Source organism: Eulemur rufifrons, chromosome 14 (genome assembly GCF_041146395.1).
Source record: "Eulemur rufifrons isolate Redbay chromosome 14, OSU_ERuf_1, whole genome shotgun sequence".
In the NCBI taxonomy this organism is placed as follows: Eukaryota; Metazoa; Chordata; class Mammalia; order Primates; family Lemuridae; genus Eulemur; species Eulemur rufifrons.
This window is the reverse complement of record NC_090996.1, coordinates 7154812-7171695: the sequence shown is the minus strand read 5'-3', so window position 1 is coordinate 7171695 and position 16884 is coordinate 7154812. Positions and strand designations below refer to the sequence as shown.

Below are 16884 nucleotides of genomic sequence, written 5' to 3'. Positions count from 1 at the left end.
TCTCCAGGCCATTTCTCGGGGCGATTCCCAGAGCAATGAGGGTGGCGAGTGCTTTGTTCTGGCTGTGCCTTCCCTCTGCGTTGGGAATCGGTGCTCTCAGCTCTCACCTTCCAGAAGCTTCCCCCAACCATAACCTCTCTGTCTCCTGGGGTTTGCAAGGCCGGAGAGGAGAGAAAAAGGCACTGCAGGGAGAGGTGGGAGTTTGACTCCAGACTCGGACCCCCACCCCAGCTCCCCGCCAAGCCTCACTGTCCCCCCCTGGGGGGTGGTACTTGGCGTCTGGAAGCTCCACACGGGGGTGACTTCCGGGAGCCCACAGGGCTCCGTGCCCACCCTCCCAGCGCACCAGCACGTGGCTTCCTTAAGGATCCTGCTCTGTGGGGGTCCCCGAGGGACTGTGACGGGGGTGGGACGGGCAGGAGATGCCCTTGTCATTTGGAGTTTTGTCTCTAGACCCTTCGCCAACCTCTGAGGAGATGACGGACTCCATGCCCGGGCACCTGCCCTCGGAGGATTCTGGTTATGGGATGGAGATGCTGACTGGTAAGAGTGGCCAGCGGCTGGCGGTGCTGGGGACCCACCTCCCTGGGGAGCATCAGGGAGGGGGTGGGCCAGGAAGCCCCCAGGCTTTTCTTGGTGCCGACCACCTCTTACAGGGGAAACCTAGGACATGCCCGACTCCCCTGCCCAGGCCGGGCTCCTTCCAGAAAACTCGAAAGCTCGATTTATAACTAGTTACTACAGCCTCCCTAGGAGCTGCCTGTTTGTGTTAGTTTTTGGTCATTTACTCAACAACTATTTATGGAGCACCTGCTGTGTACCAGGTCCTGTGTAAGGTGCTGGGGACAAAGCCGTGAACCAAACCGACAGAGGTCCCTGCTCTCGTGGGGCTGACGTCCCCATGTGGAGAGACAGGCAATAAGCAAATATTAATAAATACGATAGAAAGTCAGATGGTGGCAAGTGCTGTGGGGGACACAAAGCCAGGAGGGGAAGCGTTGGGGGCATGGGGTGGGTGGTTAGGATCAGGGTGGCAGAGGACCTCACTGAGAAAGTGACATAGGCACAAAGACTTGAGGGAGGGCCATGTGGATAACAGGAAGGAGCTTTTCAGAGGGAGTGGCAAGTGCAAAGGTCCTGAGGTCACCTGTGCCCAACATGTCCAAGGAGAAGGAAGGAGACTTGAATGGCTGGAGCAGGGGGAGGGGAGTGGAAGGGGAGGTCAGAGAATTGGTGGGGTGGGTCATTTAGGACAAGGACATCAAAGAAAGACTGGGTGCTTCACTGAGGAGATGGAGACCTCCTGGGGCTAAGATGGGACATTTTAGCAGGGTTTACTCTGGCCTTGGGGTTGCAAGTGGGCAGCAGAGAAGTGGAGACAGAGACAGAAACATACTCTTGCACTAATCTAGGTGAGAGAATTGGGTTCTATATATTTTGGGTTTTTTTTTTTTTTTAACTTTGGAAATGTTCAAAAACACACAAAATTGAAAAGACTAGTTTAATGCATCTCACATACCCAACTCCCAACTCCAACGATTATCAACAGGTGTTATTACAGATAATAAAAAGAGTTACAGGCATTTAAAGTTTTTAAAAAGTAAATCATTGTAAAGAAAAGTAGTATACAAATGGCAGTACAGAAGGTTCTCGAATGTGGCAGAGGGTGATGGTAGAACTCAAATGACCTGGAGTTCGGAAAGGTGTGTAACGGAGACGCAGCCAGGCCGAGATTGACTCCTGGTGCTGGTCTCCCTTGTGCGCGAGGTCCTGCTCGGCTCGTGGGGCGGGGAGGCCGCGAGGGCAGCGCCCGGAAGCAAGTAGACAGCATGGAAATGAGCAGCGAGCGCAGAGTCCTCCAGGACTAGTATTTGGTGGAACAAAGCAGGCACAGAAGGACACGGACAGTGTAGCATTTGTCTGAGTCTGGAAACACAAACGGTACCCTGTGGCGCTAGAGATGTGCACACATGGAGTATTCGGATAAACACGTACACAGTGGCTTCTCCCGAGGAGGGAGGGAAGGGAAGAAAACAGGAACCCAACAAAGCAGACTCCGACTTCATGATGTTTTGTGCAAAAAATCAGGTACAAATATGGCAAAATGCCAACATGCATCCCTTCTGGGTGACGGGTACGTGGGTGTTTGTTATAATAGTCTATATGCTTTTCTGCACTTTTTAAATTTCTCCTCTACCAAAAATAAACAAATGACCAGAAAAATACATACGAAGAGTTCCTGCAAGCCCAGGCGGGTGGTGCCCTGTTCATTGGTGACAGAATCAAGGCAGCACATCTCTGTGCCTCGTTGGCCTTCATCTTCTCCATCGGGGAGAATGTTCTAGAGACGGGAGTGAGGAAGACACAGGAGCCCAAGTTTGGTAGGAGAGATGAAGAGTCTGCAGGGAAGACACGACCGAGGCTCGTGCTGCGGATGAGTTTGGATCTCCTGAGCCCTGGGTTGAGTCTCGGGCTACCTAAAAATGGTACCTAAAAGCCACCGTCTGTAGCACGTGAGAAGTCAAGGTGGACGGAAGATGAGCCGACAGTGGAAACCAGCCTGCGGAATGAGGGTTGACGCCAGTCACAAGCAGTGGACTGTGTGGGTCGGTCTCGGCGAGGTTCTAGAGCAGACTTCAGTGAGCAATTGGAAGGGACCCAGTTTGGGGTCATTCATCAGGAGTGAATGGACTCTTAGGACAAGCATTGGAGAAGCCGGGCTGCAGAAGGTGTCCCGTGGTGTCCTGGAGGGCTGGGTCCCTCCTCGGATGGTGATGGGTTCCTTGGATACAGGTGTGGAAGGCAGCGAGGTCACGCAGTTTGCAGATGCCCCAGGAAGCAGTGAGCGGTCCCCGCCAAGATGATGTTCCCGCGGCCTGGGCTGGAATCCACAACGGAAAGACACCATTCAGGGACACATGTGTCAGCCTGTGTTCCCTGTATAGTGTGTGGGATGTTTGCAGGGGCTGCCTTTGAGAGCGACACCCGTGTGAGGGCAGGGCCAGAGGGAGCAGAGCCACGAGACAGCCCCAGCGACAGCCTCCACCAACCCCGCGGGGGCTCTGGGGCCAGAACGGCGGCCCCTTAGCGCTGTTCCAAGTTGAGCTGGGATTTCCTAGGCTTTGTACCCCCACCTCAAGCACTCAGGGGTGCGGGCCTCCAGGAAGGCCGTGAGCTTGGCCAGGGCGGTTCTCTGCAGCACAGAGAACCTGTGTCCTTGAAGGACTGTCCTTGAAGGAGCGACTGCTGGGGGCTGTCTGCGGACCACACCCCCTGACGCTGGGCAGCAAGTTCCTCCTTGCACAGGCATCCGGGTGATGCAGCCCAGCATCGGCCACCGCGGGAATGGATGAGTAGCCAAAAAACAGAGGGAGACCTCGAAGAAACACACACAGCTACGGAGAAGCGAGGGTGGGAGAGAGACCACCTCTCTCGCACCTTCCGACTGGACGGGGATCCTGCTGAGCACGTTGAGATGTGTCCTCATGGTGCTGGTAAGATGGCACAACTGGCAAGTTACGTTTGAAGGCAGTTTGTCAGCTTGAAGAGCCGTAAAAATGAAACACCCCTTGGTGGCTCCAGGAATCCAGTCATAGGAAATTGTCTGAGGTAGGGACAGCGTTTCCTGCACAAAGGTGTTTGTGGCAGTGTTAATGACGGCGGTGACATCCATTGGAAAGAGCCTGTCCAACTATGGAGAGACCATCAACAGTGTCCTGGTGGGCTTCACACAGCTGTTAAACACAGGCATCAAAAGATGTGAGTGACGTTACGTGGGCGCGTACGATGTGACGTTAAGCAAAGATGAAAAATGGGTTGTTCTCTACTGACAACTCTATCACACACACAATCACTGGGGGAAACAGGATATACCAAAGCCGTAGCTGTGTTGGGGGAAATGATTTGTCTTTTTCAGTTCCTAAATCAATTATGATTGCACTTTTTTGTAAAGAAGAAAAAATATTATTTGTCCAGGCACAAGCTGGGCGTGACTTGATAGCAGGCTGTGGTGGAACCTTCTGGAGAGTTTAGGTGGCCACAGGCTCCAGATGAGCTGGCAGTGTGGCCTGGTGGCTGAGGAGTTGCCTGGCGCCTGGCTGGGTTCACGGTGCTGTCTGAGAGCGCCGTGGGGGTCTCCGGCACAGCACGGGAGGCCACAGGCTGCGTGACACTGGGGAGCCGTGGGGCCCACTCATGAACACGGTGCCCTTTCTCTTGGAAAGGCTCCTGCACACCTTGGTTTGACAGAGCAGCAAGGCTGCTCAGCAAGGTTAATCCACCTCCCCAAAGTCACACAGCATTGGGCTAGAACTCAGGTTCTCGGATTCTCCATATGGGGCTCCTTCTACAGCCCCCCACTCAAAACCGATGAATTAGGAAAATTCTGGGATTTTCTGGACCACCGTGGATGGGAGGGTTTTGTGTGTGTGCTTTTTCTGTTTTCACATGCACAGTGTAAAACAGTTCTGTGACACGGAGCTGTGTGACACACAGGGGATCACTCCCGGGGTGCCCTCCTCAGGCAAGTGCCAGCATCCGTCCTCCTGGGCGTGTTTGTTTCCCACACACGCGCTGACTTACCTTTAACTGCTGCTTTGTACAAATTGTCCCATGTTCTCACGCAGCAGCCCGGCAGGCACTGTGTCAGCACGTGGCTGGTCATTTATTGAGGTTGTTTCCAGTTAGGTCCTTGCTGTTGAAACCAGCAGAACAAGGAACACGGGGACAGGCTTGGGGGCAGACAGTCCAGCCCTCCAGGCCTGGGCGGGGAGCCAGGCAGGGTCCCCACATTTAGAATTTGGGCCCCCACAGTGCACAGGTCGTCTCCCGCTGCCTTTGGAGAGACCCCCAGGAGTGGACTCGGCCAGCGTGCGTGTCAGGGACCCGGCGACAAGGCTGGCCAGAGGCCCCTCCTTAGACGGACCCACGGCCGCCCGAGGGGCCCCTGCAGGTGGCTGGTCTGATCGTCCCTGCCTGGCTCTGCCTGTGTGGTTGCTGCCCCCGCGGAGGCCTCTGCACACACGGCAGCTCAGAGTGGGGACAGACCCCCGGCCAGGCGTCCCCTCTGCTGTCCCACACAGGCCACCGGCTTCCGTCACCAGGGGGCCTACAGCTACCTGCGACTGCTCATCGAGTACCCTGGCCCAGGCGACCCCCTGCCGGCCTGCCTGTGCCTTCTGTCCCCACCATGCTCCCGTCTCCCTCTCTGCCCCGTCTGTCTAGAAATGGCAGAAATTGTTTAGGGTCCCTGAGAAGCTGACCCCGAGACAAGGCTCTGGGTGCCTTCACTTCTTTGGGAGATCCCAGGGAACGCCAGTTGGGCGCGGAGGTGGGCCTGGGACCACGGGGTGGGGGTGGGGGGGGTCTCATCAGGCCAGTCACCCCCGTGGGCCGCTGAGCCGGCCGAGGAACCATCAGCCTGTGTGGGTTGCCACCTCAGGGTGAACGTGGGCGAGGAGGGAGCTGCCATGCCCCGTCTCTGGCTGAGAGCCGTGTCCAGAGTGCCCACTCTGCAACTCGCGCAGCTCGAGGGTTCTGCTCCCTCAGCCAGAATACAGCCTCCAGGCAGGACCACGTGGCACAGCGTCTGCGGCCTGGGATGTGCCCGTTTTCCCAGGAACGTGGAGGCCTGACGCCCAGGGCTGGGCTTCACTTTGTGCTGGCACTAAGCACAGACGAAGCCTTCCAGCACCTTCCAGCTCGCTCTGGGCTGAGCCTCAGGCATCAATCTTGCGTCCCAGCCGTGGGCTCACCTTCCCTCCATCCTGAGCAGGCCCTGATGGCTCGCCCTGTGTCAGCCCCTTCCCCCGGCGCGGGCTCCCACTGGGACAGGAGTCCGTGCTGTGTGGTCGTCCCGGGTGCTCTGCACAGGCTGGCAGCCAGCGGGCCGGGGTCCAGCCCGCTCTACCGCTCAGCTGCTCAGCCGCAGGCTGTGGCTGAAACGGGCGTGTAAGGGTCAGTCCTGCGTGTGACAGCAGCCGGCCACACACAGCCCTGCCGCCAGCTTCCGGGGTCACCGCACCCAGCCTGTTGTTCCAGGTGTTGAAAGCCCCCTGGTGCCTTCCCCCAGTCCTGGAGCGACACCCCTCAGCCCGCCACTGTCAGGCCACCCCGTCACTCGCTCCCCACTCTCCACACTTGCTCTTCCTCCTCCAACTCTGAGTTCACCACCCGCACGGCGCTCCCCCCACCGCCCGTGCCCCTCCCGCCCCACCCTTTTCCTGGATGCTGGCGTCCAGCCCAGGTGTGCCCCTCCCACAGGACGCCTCCCCTCCTCAGTCTCCCAAGGTCAGCAGGGACCCCCGTGCCGCCCCCGTACAGGCCTGGCCCCTGCCTCCCCAGGTGCTCACTGCACTCCTCACTGTCCGGGAACAAGTTTGGGTCCAGGCCAGAGCCAGTGCCATTGCATCAGAGAGGCCCTGCCCACCTGCCTGGTACAGTGCCACACCCCCTGCCTGCCTCTCCCTCTGTCCCCTGTCTGGCATCACCGCTATCTGGCATCATGTGTGACATCTGCCATCACACAGGGAGGACGGTCCCTGTCTTATTCCCGCGAGTGCCCAGTGCCTAGAGCAGACTGGCTTGGGAGTCGCCGCTCAGCTCGCTCTCCACGGGGAGGCCAGAGCAGGCGCCTGTGTGGAATCGAGGTCCCCGATCCCGTCTTGGGGGGCGCTGTGATCTGCTCCGGAGTCGGGGCCCACCTGCCTGCCGTTCCCCACCGGTCTGGTCCGACGTGGGGGATGCAGGCCCAGGACGTGATGAATGTGGCTTCCCAGCGTCCTCTGTTCTCTTTTAGACAAAGGCCCCAGCGAGGACCCGCGGCCCGAGGAGAGGCCCGTGGAGGGTGAGGCCCCGTCTACCCCCACATCCCGCCCCCACCCCACCCTGCCTCGCCTCCCCTGTGTCTCTGGGTCTGCTCCCTCCCTCCACCCCAGCCCTCTCCAGCAGCCTGGCGTAGGGGGGAGGAGATTTGTAGACCTGTCTTCCAGAACCAGGAGGTACCTGGCCACAGGTGCAGGCTCCTCCCGCTAGCAAGGGACGTTGCAAGGCTTTGGTTTGGGTTTTGGTTTTGGTTTATTCGTACCCTACTCCTATAAGGATTTGAAGACAGGGGTCTGAGCCTAGTCTTTCTGAGCAAGTAGAATTGAGGCCTGGAAGCACAAAGTTGGCTTTGTGTCCAGCAGACATCCTCATTCTCGGGAACACTGCTGCATCCCTCCCTTCTCAGAGTGGGAATAGCACAGGAAGGGACACCGAGGTGAGGGTGGGTCTGTTCCATCTCTGCGGCATCTACCCCTGGAGTGGAACAAGTGGGTGTCAGAGCAGAGAATTGTCACTTCCCCGAACCCAGCCTGCCGGGGAGAATGGTGAAGTCTTAATGGAGGCCCACTGCCACCTAGTGGCGGCCTACTCAATTTGCAGGCTTAGTGTGCACTTTTTTTTTTTTTTTTTTTTTTTTTTGAGACAGAGTCTCACTCTGTTGCCCAGGCTAGAGTGAGTGCCGTGGCGTCAGCCTAGCTCACAGCAACCTCAAACTCCTGGGCTCAAGCGATCCTCCTGTCTCAGCCTCCCGAGTAGCTGGGACTACAGGCATGCACCACCATGCCCGGCTAATTTTTTCTCTCTATATATATTTTTTAGCTGTCCATATAATTTCTTTCTATTTTTAGTAGAGATGAGGTCTCGCTCTTGCTCAGGCTGGTCTCGAACTCCTGAGCTCAAACGATCCGCCCACCTCGGCCTCCCAGAGTGCTAGGATTACAGGCGTGAGCCACCGCGCCTGGCCTACACTTTTTTTTTTGAGACAGAGTCTCCCTCTGTCACCCTGGCTAGAGCGCAGTGGCGTCATCTGTAGCTCACTGCAACCTCAAACTCCTGGGCTCAAGCAATCCTCCTGTCTCAGCCTTCTGAGTAGCTGGGACTACAGGCAAGTGCCATGACACCTGCCTAATTTTTCTAGTTTTAGTAGAGACAGGGTCTCACTCTTGCTCAGACTGATCTCGAACTCCTGAACTCAAGCGATCCTCCTGCCTCGGCCTCCCAGAGTGCTAGGATTACAGGCGTGGGCCACCGCGCCCGACTGTACCCACTATTTAAGTCACTTACGGAGCCAGTCTAGAGAGTGATGCTTACCTAGAGAGACCGTCATTCCTAGGCCACGAACCTTCCAAATCCCCACCCGGGCTGGTGATGCCCTAGACCTCATTTCTCAAACAGGCGTGTGAGCCAGGAACGGGGGGCCTGCCTGGGGGTACCGCTTCTGAGGAAATAGGTTACTCACCCCCGCCACCCCGGCCGTCCACATTCCAGTGTCCCACCACAGGGTCATTCTAGGTGGCAGCAGAGCTGGGACACGAGGCGAGAAGCTGCCACCGGGAGGCTCAACAGGCTGCCTTTTGCCTTCCAGACAGCCACGGCGACGTGATCCGGCCCCTGCGGAAGCAGGTGGAGCTGCTGTTCAACACGAGATACGGTGAGCAAGGAGTGGGCCGGGGCCGGGGCCTCCCAGCCCTCCCTGCGGCCACCCTGTTTCCAGGGGGACTTTGGGCCCACGGCCCCCCACCCCAGCTGCTCCCTGCACAGGGACGAAGGAGGGCAGGGAGGAAAGGGCCACCCAGCCATTTCCCTGCTCCGGTGTCCCACAGAGACTGAGGCACTGCCGGAGAACCCCACCCCTCTGAGATGCCGTGCCCCGGCCTCTGGTCAGTGTAGTCCCGCTCACACTCACGCTCACTCTGACACTCACGCTCGCTCGCCGGCTCACTCACCGTCGGCCTCAGGGCAGAGAGGCTGCTGTCTCCACTGTAACAGCACTGGCCCTCTGTCCCCACGGACCGACGGCCTCACCCGGGGTCCCCAGGAGGACTTGTAGTAAGAACTTTCCCACTCTGGAGTCCAGGGAGAGGACAGAAGGCAGGGAGAGGTTAAGCGCCTGTGGTTTGCCAGGCACGAGACCAGGTGCTTCCGACATGCTCTCGTCCCATCCTCGTGAAACCCCCAAGTCCTAAGACCCATTTTACAGATGAGGGAAGACAAGGCCTGGTGAAGGGGTGGGACTTGTCTGAGGCCCCACGCTGCTGAGTGGCAGAGCCCGGCCTGGGCCTCAGATCTGGCTGGCTCTCCAGGCGTGCTGTTGGGCCACACCAGGGCGTGTTTGCGGTGGCAGGAGGGACGCTCTGGAGACCCGTCCCAGGAGGATGAGGACACGTGGACTTGGGTGGAGCCGGCGCTGGGTCTCAGCTGCCGCACGGCCTGGGTGTGAGGGTGTGGACTGAGCGTGGCCTTGGGGTCCTGCTGGTTTGGGGCCTTGTCCCCCGGCTCTGCTGCTCTGTGGCTCTGTGACCTCAGGCCAGTCCCGTCCCCTCTGAGCTCCAGGTTCCTTGCCTGCAGGCTGGGGGTGACGTCTCACTCCTCAGGAAGGTTGGCAGCTGCAGCCCCCCACACAGGCGTGGGAGACGGGGGTTGAGGCTCATGGCCCCGTGGCTCTGGGTGGCCCTACAGCAGCTGTGTCTCTGCAGCCAAGGCCATTGGCATCTCGGAGCCCGTCAAGGTGCCCTACTCCAAGTTTCTGATGCACCCAGAAGAGCTGTTTGTGGTGGGGCTGCCTGAAGGCATCTCCCTCCGCAGGCCCAACTGCTTTGGGATCGCCAAGCTGCGGAAGATCCTGGAAGCCAGCAACAGCATCCAGTTTGTCATCAAGAGGTAAGGCCCGGCCAGGTCCTCGGGGCCACCCAGGCGTGCCCAGCATCCGGGAGTGGCACCAAGTGACCGTCTTCTCCTTCGGATTGACAGAGGCTTTTTCTTTCCTTTATTCTTCTTTTACTCTTAAACAGCGGGGCGTGAGATGGGGTTTGGCCTCAGTTGAGTAGGCACGAGGTTGCCCAGGCCCAGCCCAGGCCGGCCAGACCCAGAGCAGCCAGCCTGACCCCTCCCAGTCTCAGGAGGCAGCGCCCGCTCTTCCCGGATGCAGAGTGGCAATTGCCCGCCGGCTTGTGTGTTCGCTGGGCAGCTGTGTGGGTGTCCTGGGCCAGGGGCATCGGGTGCTGCAGTGGGCAGTGTCCCCTCATCCCGGGCCTGGAAGGTCTGGGGGGGCTTGTCCAGGCCCTTTCTGTTTCCTTGGGTATCTCGTTTTTGTCAGTGAGGGCCCAGCGTGGCATCAGCGTATCCAGCCTCTGTGCCCAGCTGGGGAAAATCTCTCTGGAGGAGGCGGTAGGAAAGGGGAGAGGGGGCCGGGCGCGGTGGCTCACGCCTGTAATCCCAGCACTCGGGGAGGCCGAGGTGGGAAGATGGCTTGAGACCAGGAGTTCAAGACCAGCTTGAGCAAGAGCGAGACCCCGTCTCTACTAAAAATAGGAAAATTAGCCGGGCATCGTGGCACATGCCTGTAGTCCCAGCTACTTCGGAGGCTGAGACAAAAGGGTCACCTGAGCCCAGGAGTTTGAGGTCACAGTGAGCTATGATGATGCTACTATACTCTAGCGGGGGCAACAGAGCAAGACCTTGTCTCAAAAACAAAAAAAGAAAGAAAAGAGGAGGGGATCGGGGACATGTTTTGTGCTTTTGCTTCTCTGTTACTGTCATATCTTGTGAATTTAGGCTGGTTTGGTTGCAAGTGGCAAGAAGGAGGAAACTCAGGGCGTTTGTTCCCCTGGGGAACTAGACGGCCCCCAGGCTGGGAGGCTCACAGCATCATTCGCACCCAGGGTGGCGGGCGAGCACTGAGGCCCGCTGGGGCCGCGAGCTGTCCTGCAGGGCCTGGTTTATACCAGGAGGGTGACACCCCAAGAGGCAGCAGCAGGTGTGGGGTTCTTTCCTTCAACAAGTATGTCCTGAGCACCCACCATGTTCCAGGCTGCAGTCCAGTGGCCAACGCCACCAAGTCCTGCCCTCGAGTTGCCAATCCTACCAACTGAAGTCACAGTATAATGTCAGGTAGAGATAAATGCTGTGACAGGTCATAACTCAGAGTAAGGGAGCAGAGAGGGGCAGGAGGAACCTGCTTAAGGAGGTGATGTTAGAACAGAGGCCTGAAGAAGCGAGGGAGCCAGTTGTGCAGACAAAGAATGTTCAGGCAGCAGGGACAGTAGGTGCAAAGGCCCTGGGGTAGGGCCGTGCTTGTGATTTTGAAGCTCTTTAGGCACCCTTGTGGCTGGTGCAGAGTGAGCGAGGGAAGGGTAGTGAGGGGTGAGGCCCAAGAGAGAGCAGGGACTGAATCACACAGGGCCGTGGGCTGGCTTAAAGAGTTTGAATTTTATTTTAAACTTAATGAGAACTCACTGGAAGGTTTTGAGGAAGGGTGAATAATGTGGTCTGTTTGTTTTAATTACTCCAGCACAGGGTGGATGGTGATCTGGGGGGTGTGGGCGGGACAGGGGCCAACGAGGGGCCGTCAGCTTGGGCCCGATAGACTGGGCATGGTGGAAAGTGCCAGGTTCAGGCAATGTTTGGAAGACTGGCCTGACGGGACTTGCTGATTATTGGGTGTTGGGCTCTGAGTGGCTCCAGGGGCCTTTCCAGGGAGGGGGCAGGCCGATGGATGGCCGGTGGGCCCAGGGGAGGGGTCGGGGTGGGAGGTGGGAGCTGGCGGCGCTCAGGAGGGCCCTCAAATGCGGGGGCTGCTTGCCATGCCTGTCCCCTCGGCCAAGAGCCAGATGCACCCGGCCGTTCGAGGGTAGGTAGGAGCCGAATCACCTGCCAGTCCCCGTGAGCCGCCCCCTCCACGGCTCACCTGCAGGGACAGCCAGGGCACAGGACGTTTGTTAAAGCCGGGAGAGCATTCATTCCCCCCCTGCTATTTGGAAGGGAGGCGGGTGAGCTGCCGGCTATGTGACCGCCTGGAGAGGCAGCCACTGGGTTTGCTCATCCGGTGGTGGCTGGCTCTGCTATTAGCCGGACGGCACTGTGACCACGCTGGCCTGGGAGCTGGGAGCTCCGGTTGGCATCTGATTCTAGGGTGATGGTTGGGCAGTCACTTCCTCTGTCTGGACCTCAGTTTCTCCACAAGGAGAAGGGGATTGGATGCAGTCCGAAGCCTTTTCTAGCTCCTGGGCTGCGGTGCAAGGACGGGCCGGGCCTCCTTCCTCCCCCAGCCCTGGCCCCGTGAGCCCGGCCCTGTGCTGGCACCAAGGCAGTGCCCAGGAGACGCTGCCAGCGCAGGCTGCCGGTCCTCACCCGCTGGCCGCCTGGCCTGGGCACACCCGGAGTCCGGCCCTTGGCCTCACTCGCAGGCAGGGTCTCCTCTGTGCTGTTGCTTGGCCACCCCGTGACAGAGAGCGAGCTCCTCACCTCTCCGGGCGGCCTCACCCTGGGACATGCGCCGCCAGCCCTGAGCCCGGACCCTGCATCCCTTCCCCGTGACGTCCTTGGGGAGATGGAAAGGAGTGGCTGTGCCATGTGTCCCACCCCACCAGCCCCTCAGCGCCCCCGTGGCCAGCCTGACTTCAGTGCCCTCCGCCTGCCGCAGCCCCCAGCGCCCTCCCCGGCCCCTCAGACAGGCCTGCTCTGGTGGGCAGGGTCGCGCTGCAGACGGCCGTTTGGAGCCAGGGCCGTGAGGAGGGTCGGCAGCGTCTGTGAAGGGCGTTGTGGAGCCCGTGGAGACAAAGACGTTAGTGCAAAGCCAGGCCCGGTCCCCCAGGCTCCTGACCCCAAAGCCACATGGCATCTCTCAGGCCTTCCCAGCGCCTTGGAGCTCTTGCTACGTAGTCAGCCCCGACTGTTCTGCACTTTAAATCAACCCCATGGGAGGCCCCCTGAGGCTGCGTACTCTGTCCCCGGGCAGTGGCCCCTGTATGTCGGCCCAGAACCGATATCGAGGGTATTAGCCCACCCAGTCTAGGATGGGTGAGTCTCACTCCCGGCTGGACCCCCCGAGGTCCAGTGCAGCCCCCCAGATGCCACACGTGGGCCGGCAGGACAGGTGCCCTGGGGTGGCAGGAATCCCAGCTTCGCCTGTCCAGAGCCAGGGGTGCCCATTACACAGATGTGTAGACTGAGGCCCAGAGGGGCGGGCCGGGCAGTCCCAGGGATGCTTGGTAGGACCTGGGTGATGGCCGCGCTCTTGTGGTGTTTTCCAGGCCCGAGCTGCTCACCGAGGGAGTCAAAGAGCCCATCACCGACAGTCAAGGTACCTGCGCAGGGTCGAGGCCGAGGCACGGCGGGTGCGGGAGGGCCCCAGGCTGCTGCCGCCACCCCTCCCCCTGCTTCCTGGTCCTGGTTCCGTCCTCCCCCGGCATTCTCCCCGCCCTCCATCGGGTTTGCCCCCACCAGTCCACCGCTGCGGGTCCCAGGAGCTTCCTCCTCACCGCAGCTTCTCTCCCCCCGCCCCCAGAGAGGGATTCCGGGGACCCTCTTGTGGACGAGAGCCTGAAGAGACAGGGCTTCCAAGGTAAGGTTGAGCTCAGAGTGAGGTCAGCTGTCCCAGTGCCATGACCTTGACCTGGTTTGGGTTTGGAGGGCCAGGTTGGCGGTAGGGAGGGGCTGGCCCCCACCTCAGGGCCTGAGGGGCCAGGTGAGGTGGGCTGGCAGCTCGAGTTACAGACTCTGGGCTAGGAGGGTGCGGGGGGGTGGGGGTGGATGGCAGGGGCAGTCAGCTGCCCTCTTAGTGCTTCGCGATCAGAGGAGGGGAGGTCTCCGAGGGCAAGGAGGGCTCCTTGGAGGAGGAGGACTAGGGCTGGGCCCGGAGGGGGTGGGAGGGGAAGGGAAGACGGGAAGTGTGTGAGTGAAGGCTCCAGGGGGTCCGCAGGAGGGGGCCGGGGTCTGAGGGAGAGTCAGGCCGTGCCCTGCGGAGCCCCCCGAGTGAGGGCAGAGGCCTGTCCCTGCTGTCAGCAGGGCACGTGGCTGAGACAGTCGTCCACGTCCACGTGGGCAGCCCTGAGGAGCTGGGGCTGTGGCTGCGAGTGAATCCCTGCGGGTGGCTGCTCCCAGGAGGGGTCAGCGGGACCAGGGGCAGGAAGGGCCCCAGGGGTGGGGGAGACCCAAGTCCCAGGGGCAGCTGCTTGTGGCCTCCAGTCTCTCTTGCTCCTTTTGAGGCAGCTGGAACCTTCTGTGATGAGGGGATTCTCTCCCCTCGTGCCCAGCCCCCTTAGCAGAGTGGGAGCCTCACCAGGAGCCCGGCCCGTGTGCCCAGAGATCACCTGGTCCTCCCTCCCGCCCTCCCCCAGTCGCTCTTCCCCGGGGCGGTGCCAGGCGGTGCCAGGCTCTCTGAGGTCAGGGCTCACGGTGGCCCAAGGCCCCCATGGCACGTGCTGGCACGGGGGGTCCTTAGTAAACACTCTCTGGGCGAGCGTGTGACCACTGGGAGCCGCTGGGCCGGCCCCCACCTCCACGGGGACTGCTGTCCTCACCATCCGGCCGGGCTGCTGGGTCAGCCGAGCTCGTGTCCCCGCCTCGCCTCCCGCCGTCTTGATGAAGCTCGGGCCCAGGAGTCTGCGCGTCCTGGTGTCTCTCACCTCTAGGGCTTATTTATTGGTTTGGAGATTTTCAAATGTCAACAATTAACTTAATTTCCAACTCATTGCTGTTGTCGCAACAGTGTGCGTCCTTCCGGAAAAACACACATCTCCATCAAGATGTCAGTTCTGAAGGGCTCTGAGGGGCCCACTCCAAGGATCTGTTAATTGCCAGAGAAGGAGTTCCCCATAATTAGAAAATCATATTCCTTAAAAGTCACCAAGTGCCTTTTAATTTAACAGCCCAAATTCATAATTGTTTTTCACTTTGCAGAAAATTACGACGCTAGACTCTCACGTATCGACATCGCCAACACGCTAAGGGAGCAAGTCCAAGACCTGTTTAATAAGAAATACGGTGAGCTGCGGGAGGGGAGGGAGGCCCAGCCGGTGTGGGCAGGGAAGCAAGAAGCTTCCCAGTTCTAGCTGTTTCCAGGGAAACCGTTTACCCATTTACACGTGTTTCTTGAGCACTTACTATGTGCCAGGCCCTGTCCCGGACCCTGGGGACACAGCAGTGAATAAAGCAGATAGTCCCTGCCCTCAGTGGCCTTGTAGACCAGTGAGGTGAGACACACTTTCAGCAACTGCACGCAGAATCTAATAGACGGTGAGGAAGCGTTCCACGAGCTCTGCAGGAAAGGAGTGGGCTGCTCGAGAGAGAATAACGCATACTTACCCTAGATGGGGGACCTGGGAGGACTTTTTGAAGAAAGAACAGAAGGGTGGTAAGGAGTTAATCAAGCAGAGATTGGAGGATGGGCATTCGCTGGGCTGGGAGAATGGCATGTGCAAAGGCCCTGGGGCTTGTCTGGAGAAGGCACAGAAAGCTGAGGCATGTGTGCCAATCGGGAGGGGCCCAGTGGAGTTTGTTGTGGGGTAGGCCACACCGCCCAGGGTCTTGGAGGGAGCCATGGTACTGGCTTTGTATTTCGTCAGGACTGAAGTGCCCAGAGCCACTTTGCACTTGTAAAGCACCCTCCTGGCTGCTGTGAGGACAGTGAGTGGGTGCGGAGGGTAGGGATGGACTCGGGAGACCAGCTCAGAGGCTTCAGCGATGAAAGGGGTTAATTGGCGCATGATTCCCTTACTCTGACTGCAGAAGAGATCACCCCCATCTTGGTCACTCGAGCTGCCACAACAAAACACCTTGGACTGGGTGGCGTATAAACAGCAGAAATGGATTTCTCACATTCTGGAGGTGAGAGGTCCAAGATCCAGGTGCCAGCAGATTCAGTGTCTGGAAAGGGCCCGTTACCTAGTTCGTAGACTCTGTCTTCCTGCTGTGTCACACGGTAGAAGGGACAAGGGATCTCCCTGGGGCCTCTTTTACAAGGGCGCTGATCCCATCCATGAGATCTCCAGCGGAGAGGCCACAGGGGAGCTGGAGCTCCTACTCGTCGGTCAGGGCTCCTGAGACGTGTGTCCCGAGAGAGGGGGAGAGAGAGAGAGAATGCCAGGAAGAAGCTATCGCCTTTTATGACCCATCCTCAGAGGTCACACAGGGTCACCTCTGCCAAGCCCTGTTGGTTGAGGCAGTTATAAAGTCCCACCCAAGTTCAAGGGGAGGGGATGCAGACTCCAGTTCTCTATGGGGGAGTGTCCGTGTTGCATTTAAGAGGAGCTCGTGGAACAGGAGAATATTGGTTAGACAGTATAGCTCACCGCAGCTCATAGCATGGGCAGTTCAACAGTAGAGTGGCCTTCAGGATCAGCTGGATCCAGCAGCTCAGGAATGTCTTTGGTGTTAGAGTCACCTCAGGCTGGCATCCCATTTGCTTGTAGAATGTCTGCAGCAGGTCCAGGCATCCCATCAACATGCTCCGGAAGAGAGAGGTTGGACTCCTCCACCAGCTTTAATGGAGCCAGGTCATTTCTTTCCCAGAATTCCCTGACGGCCCTCCCCTTGTTTCTCACTGGTCCTCACTGAGTCACATGTCCATTCCTTACCCAGTCCCTGTGGCAGGGACACATCCTGTACTCACTGGCTTAGGCCTGAGTCACCTGACCTGTCACTGTCACAAGGGTGGGGCATTTCCCTGATAAAGGAGGGGGTGGCTCACACCACCCTCCAGGGACAGGCAGACACTCAGACTGTCAGGCAGGGGGGAGGGGCAGCGCCCTCACTGAGGGAGGAAGATGATGGGTTCCGTGTTGGGCGTGTTGAGTTGAGCCGTGAGCGGAGGTGACCCGCGGGCAGTTGAATGTCCAAGTTTGCTGTTCAGAAGAGGCTTCTGGATGGGACATAAAAACTAAGCCACCGTCAGTGAAAATGCTCCGTGATAACGGTAGTGATGGATGCATGTTATGATACGCTTGTCCAAGCCCGCAGAATGTTCAACACCAAGAGTGACCCCTAGTAAACACTGTGGACGTTGGGCGATAACATGTGAGTGTAGGATTATTGATTGCAACAATTGCGTTAACCCCACCCTGG

At 59.0% G+C, this 16884-nt stretch overlaps 1 protein-coding gene across 4 annotated transcripts in view; it reads left to right on the top strand.

The window, feature by feature from the left end:
* GTF2IRD1 (GTF2I repeat domain containing 1) overlaps positions 1-16884 on the top strand; it is a 106309-nt gene that overhangs the window by 57706 nt on the left and 31719 nt on the right. For 3 of the 4 annotated variants that reach the window (XM_069485657.1, XM_069485655.1, XM_069485658.1), the window contains 7 exons: positions 454-543; positions 6797-6844; positions 8408-8473; positions 9519-9702; positions 13074-13123; positions 13328-13384; positions 14722-14805. In XM_069485657.1, the coding sequence (XP_069341758.1) occupies positions 454-543; positions 6797-6844; positions 8408-8473; positions 9519-9702; positions 13074-13123; positions 13328-13384; positions 14722-14805 (579 nt within the window). Of the gene's footprint in view, positions 1-453; positions 544-6796; positions 6845-8407; positions 8474-9518; positions 9703-13073; positions 13137-13289; positions 13385-14721; positions 14806-16884 lie in introns of all 4 variants that reach the window. The other variant, XM_069485656.1, reaches the window with a different exon arrangement.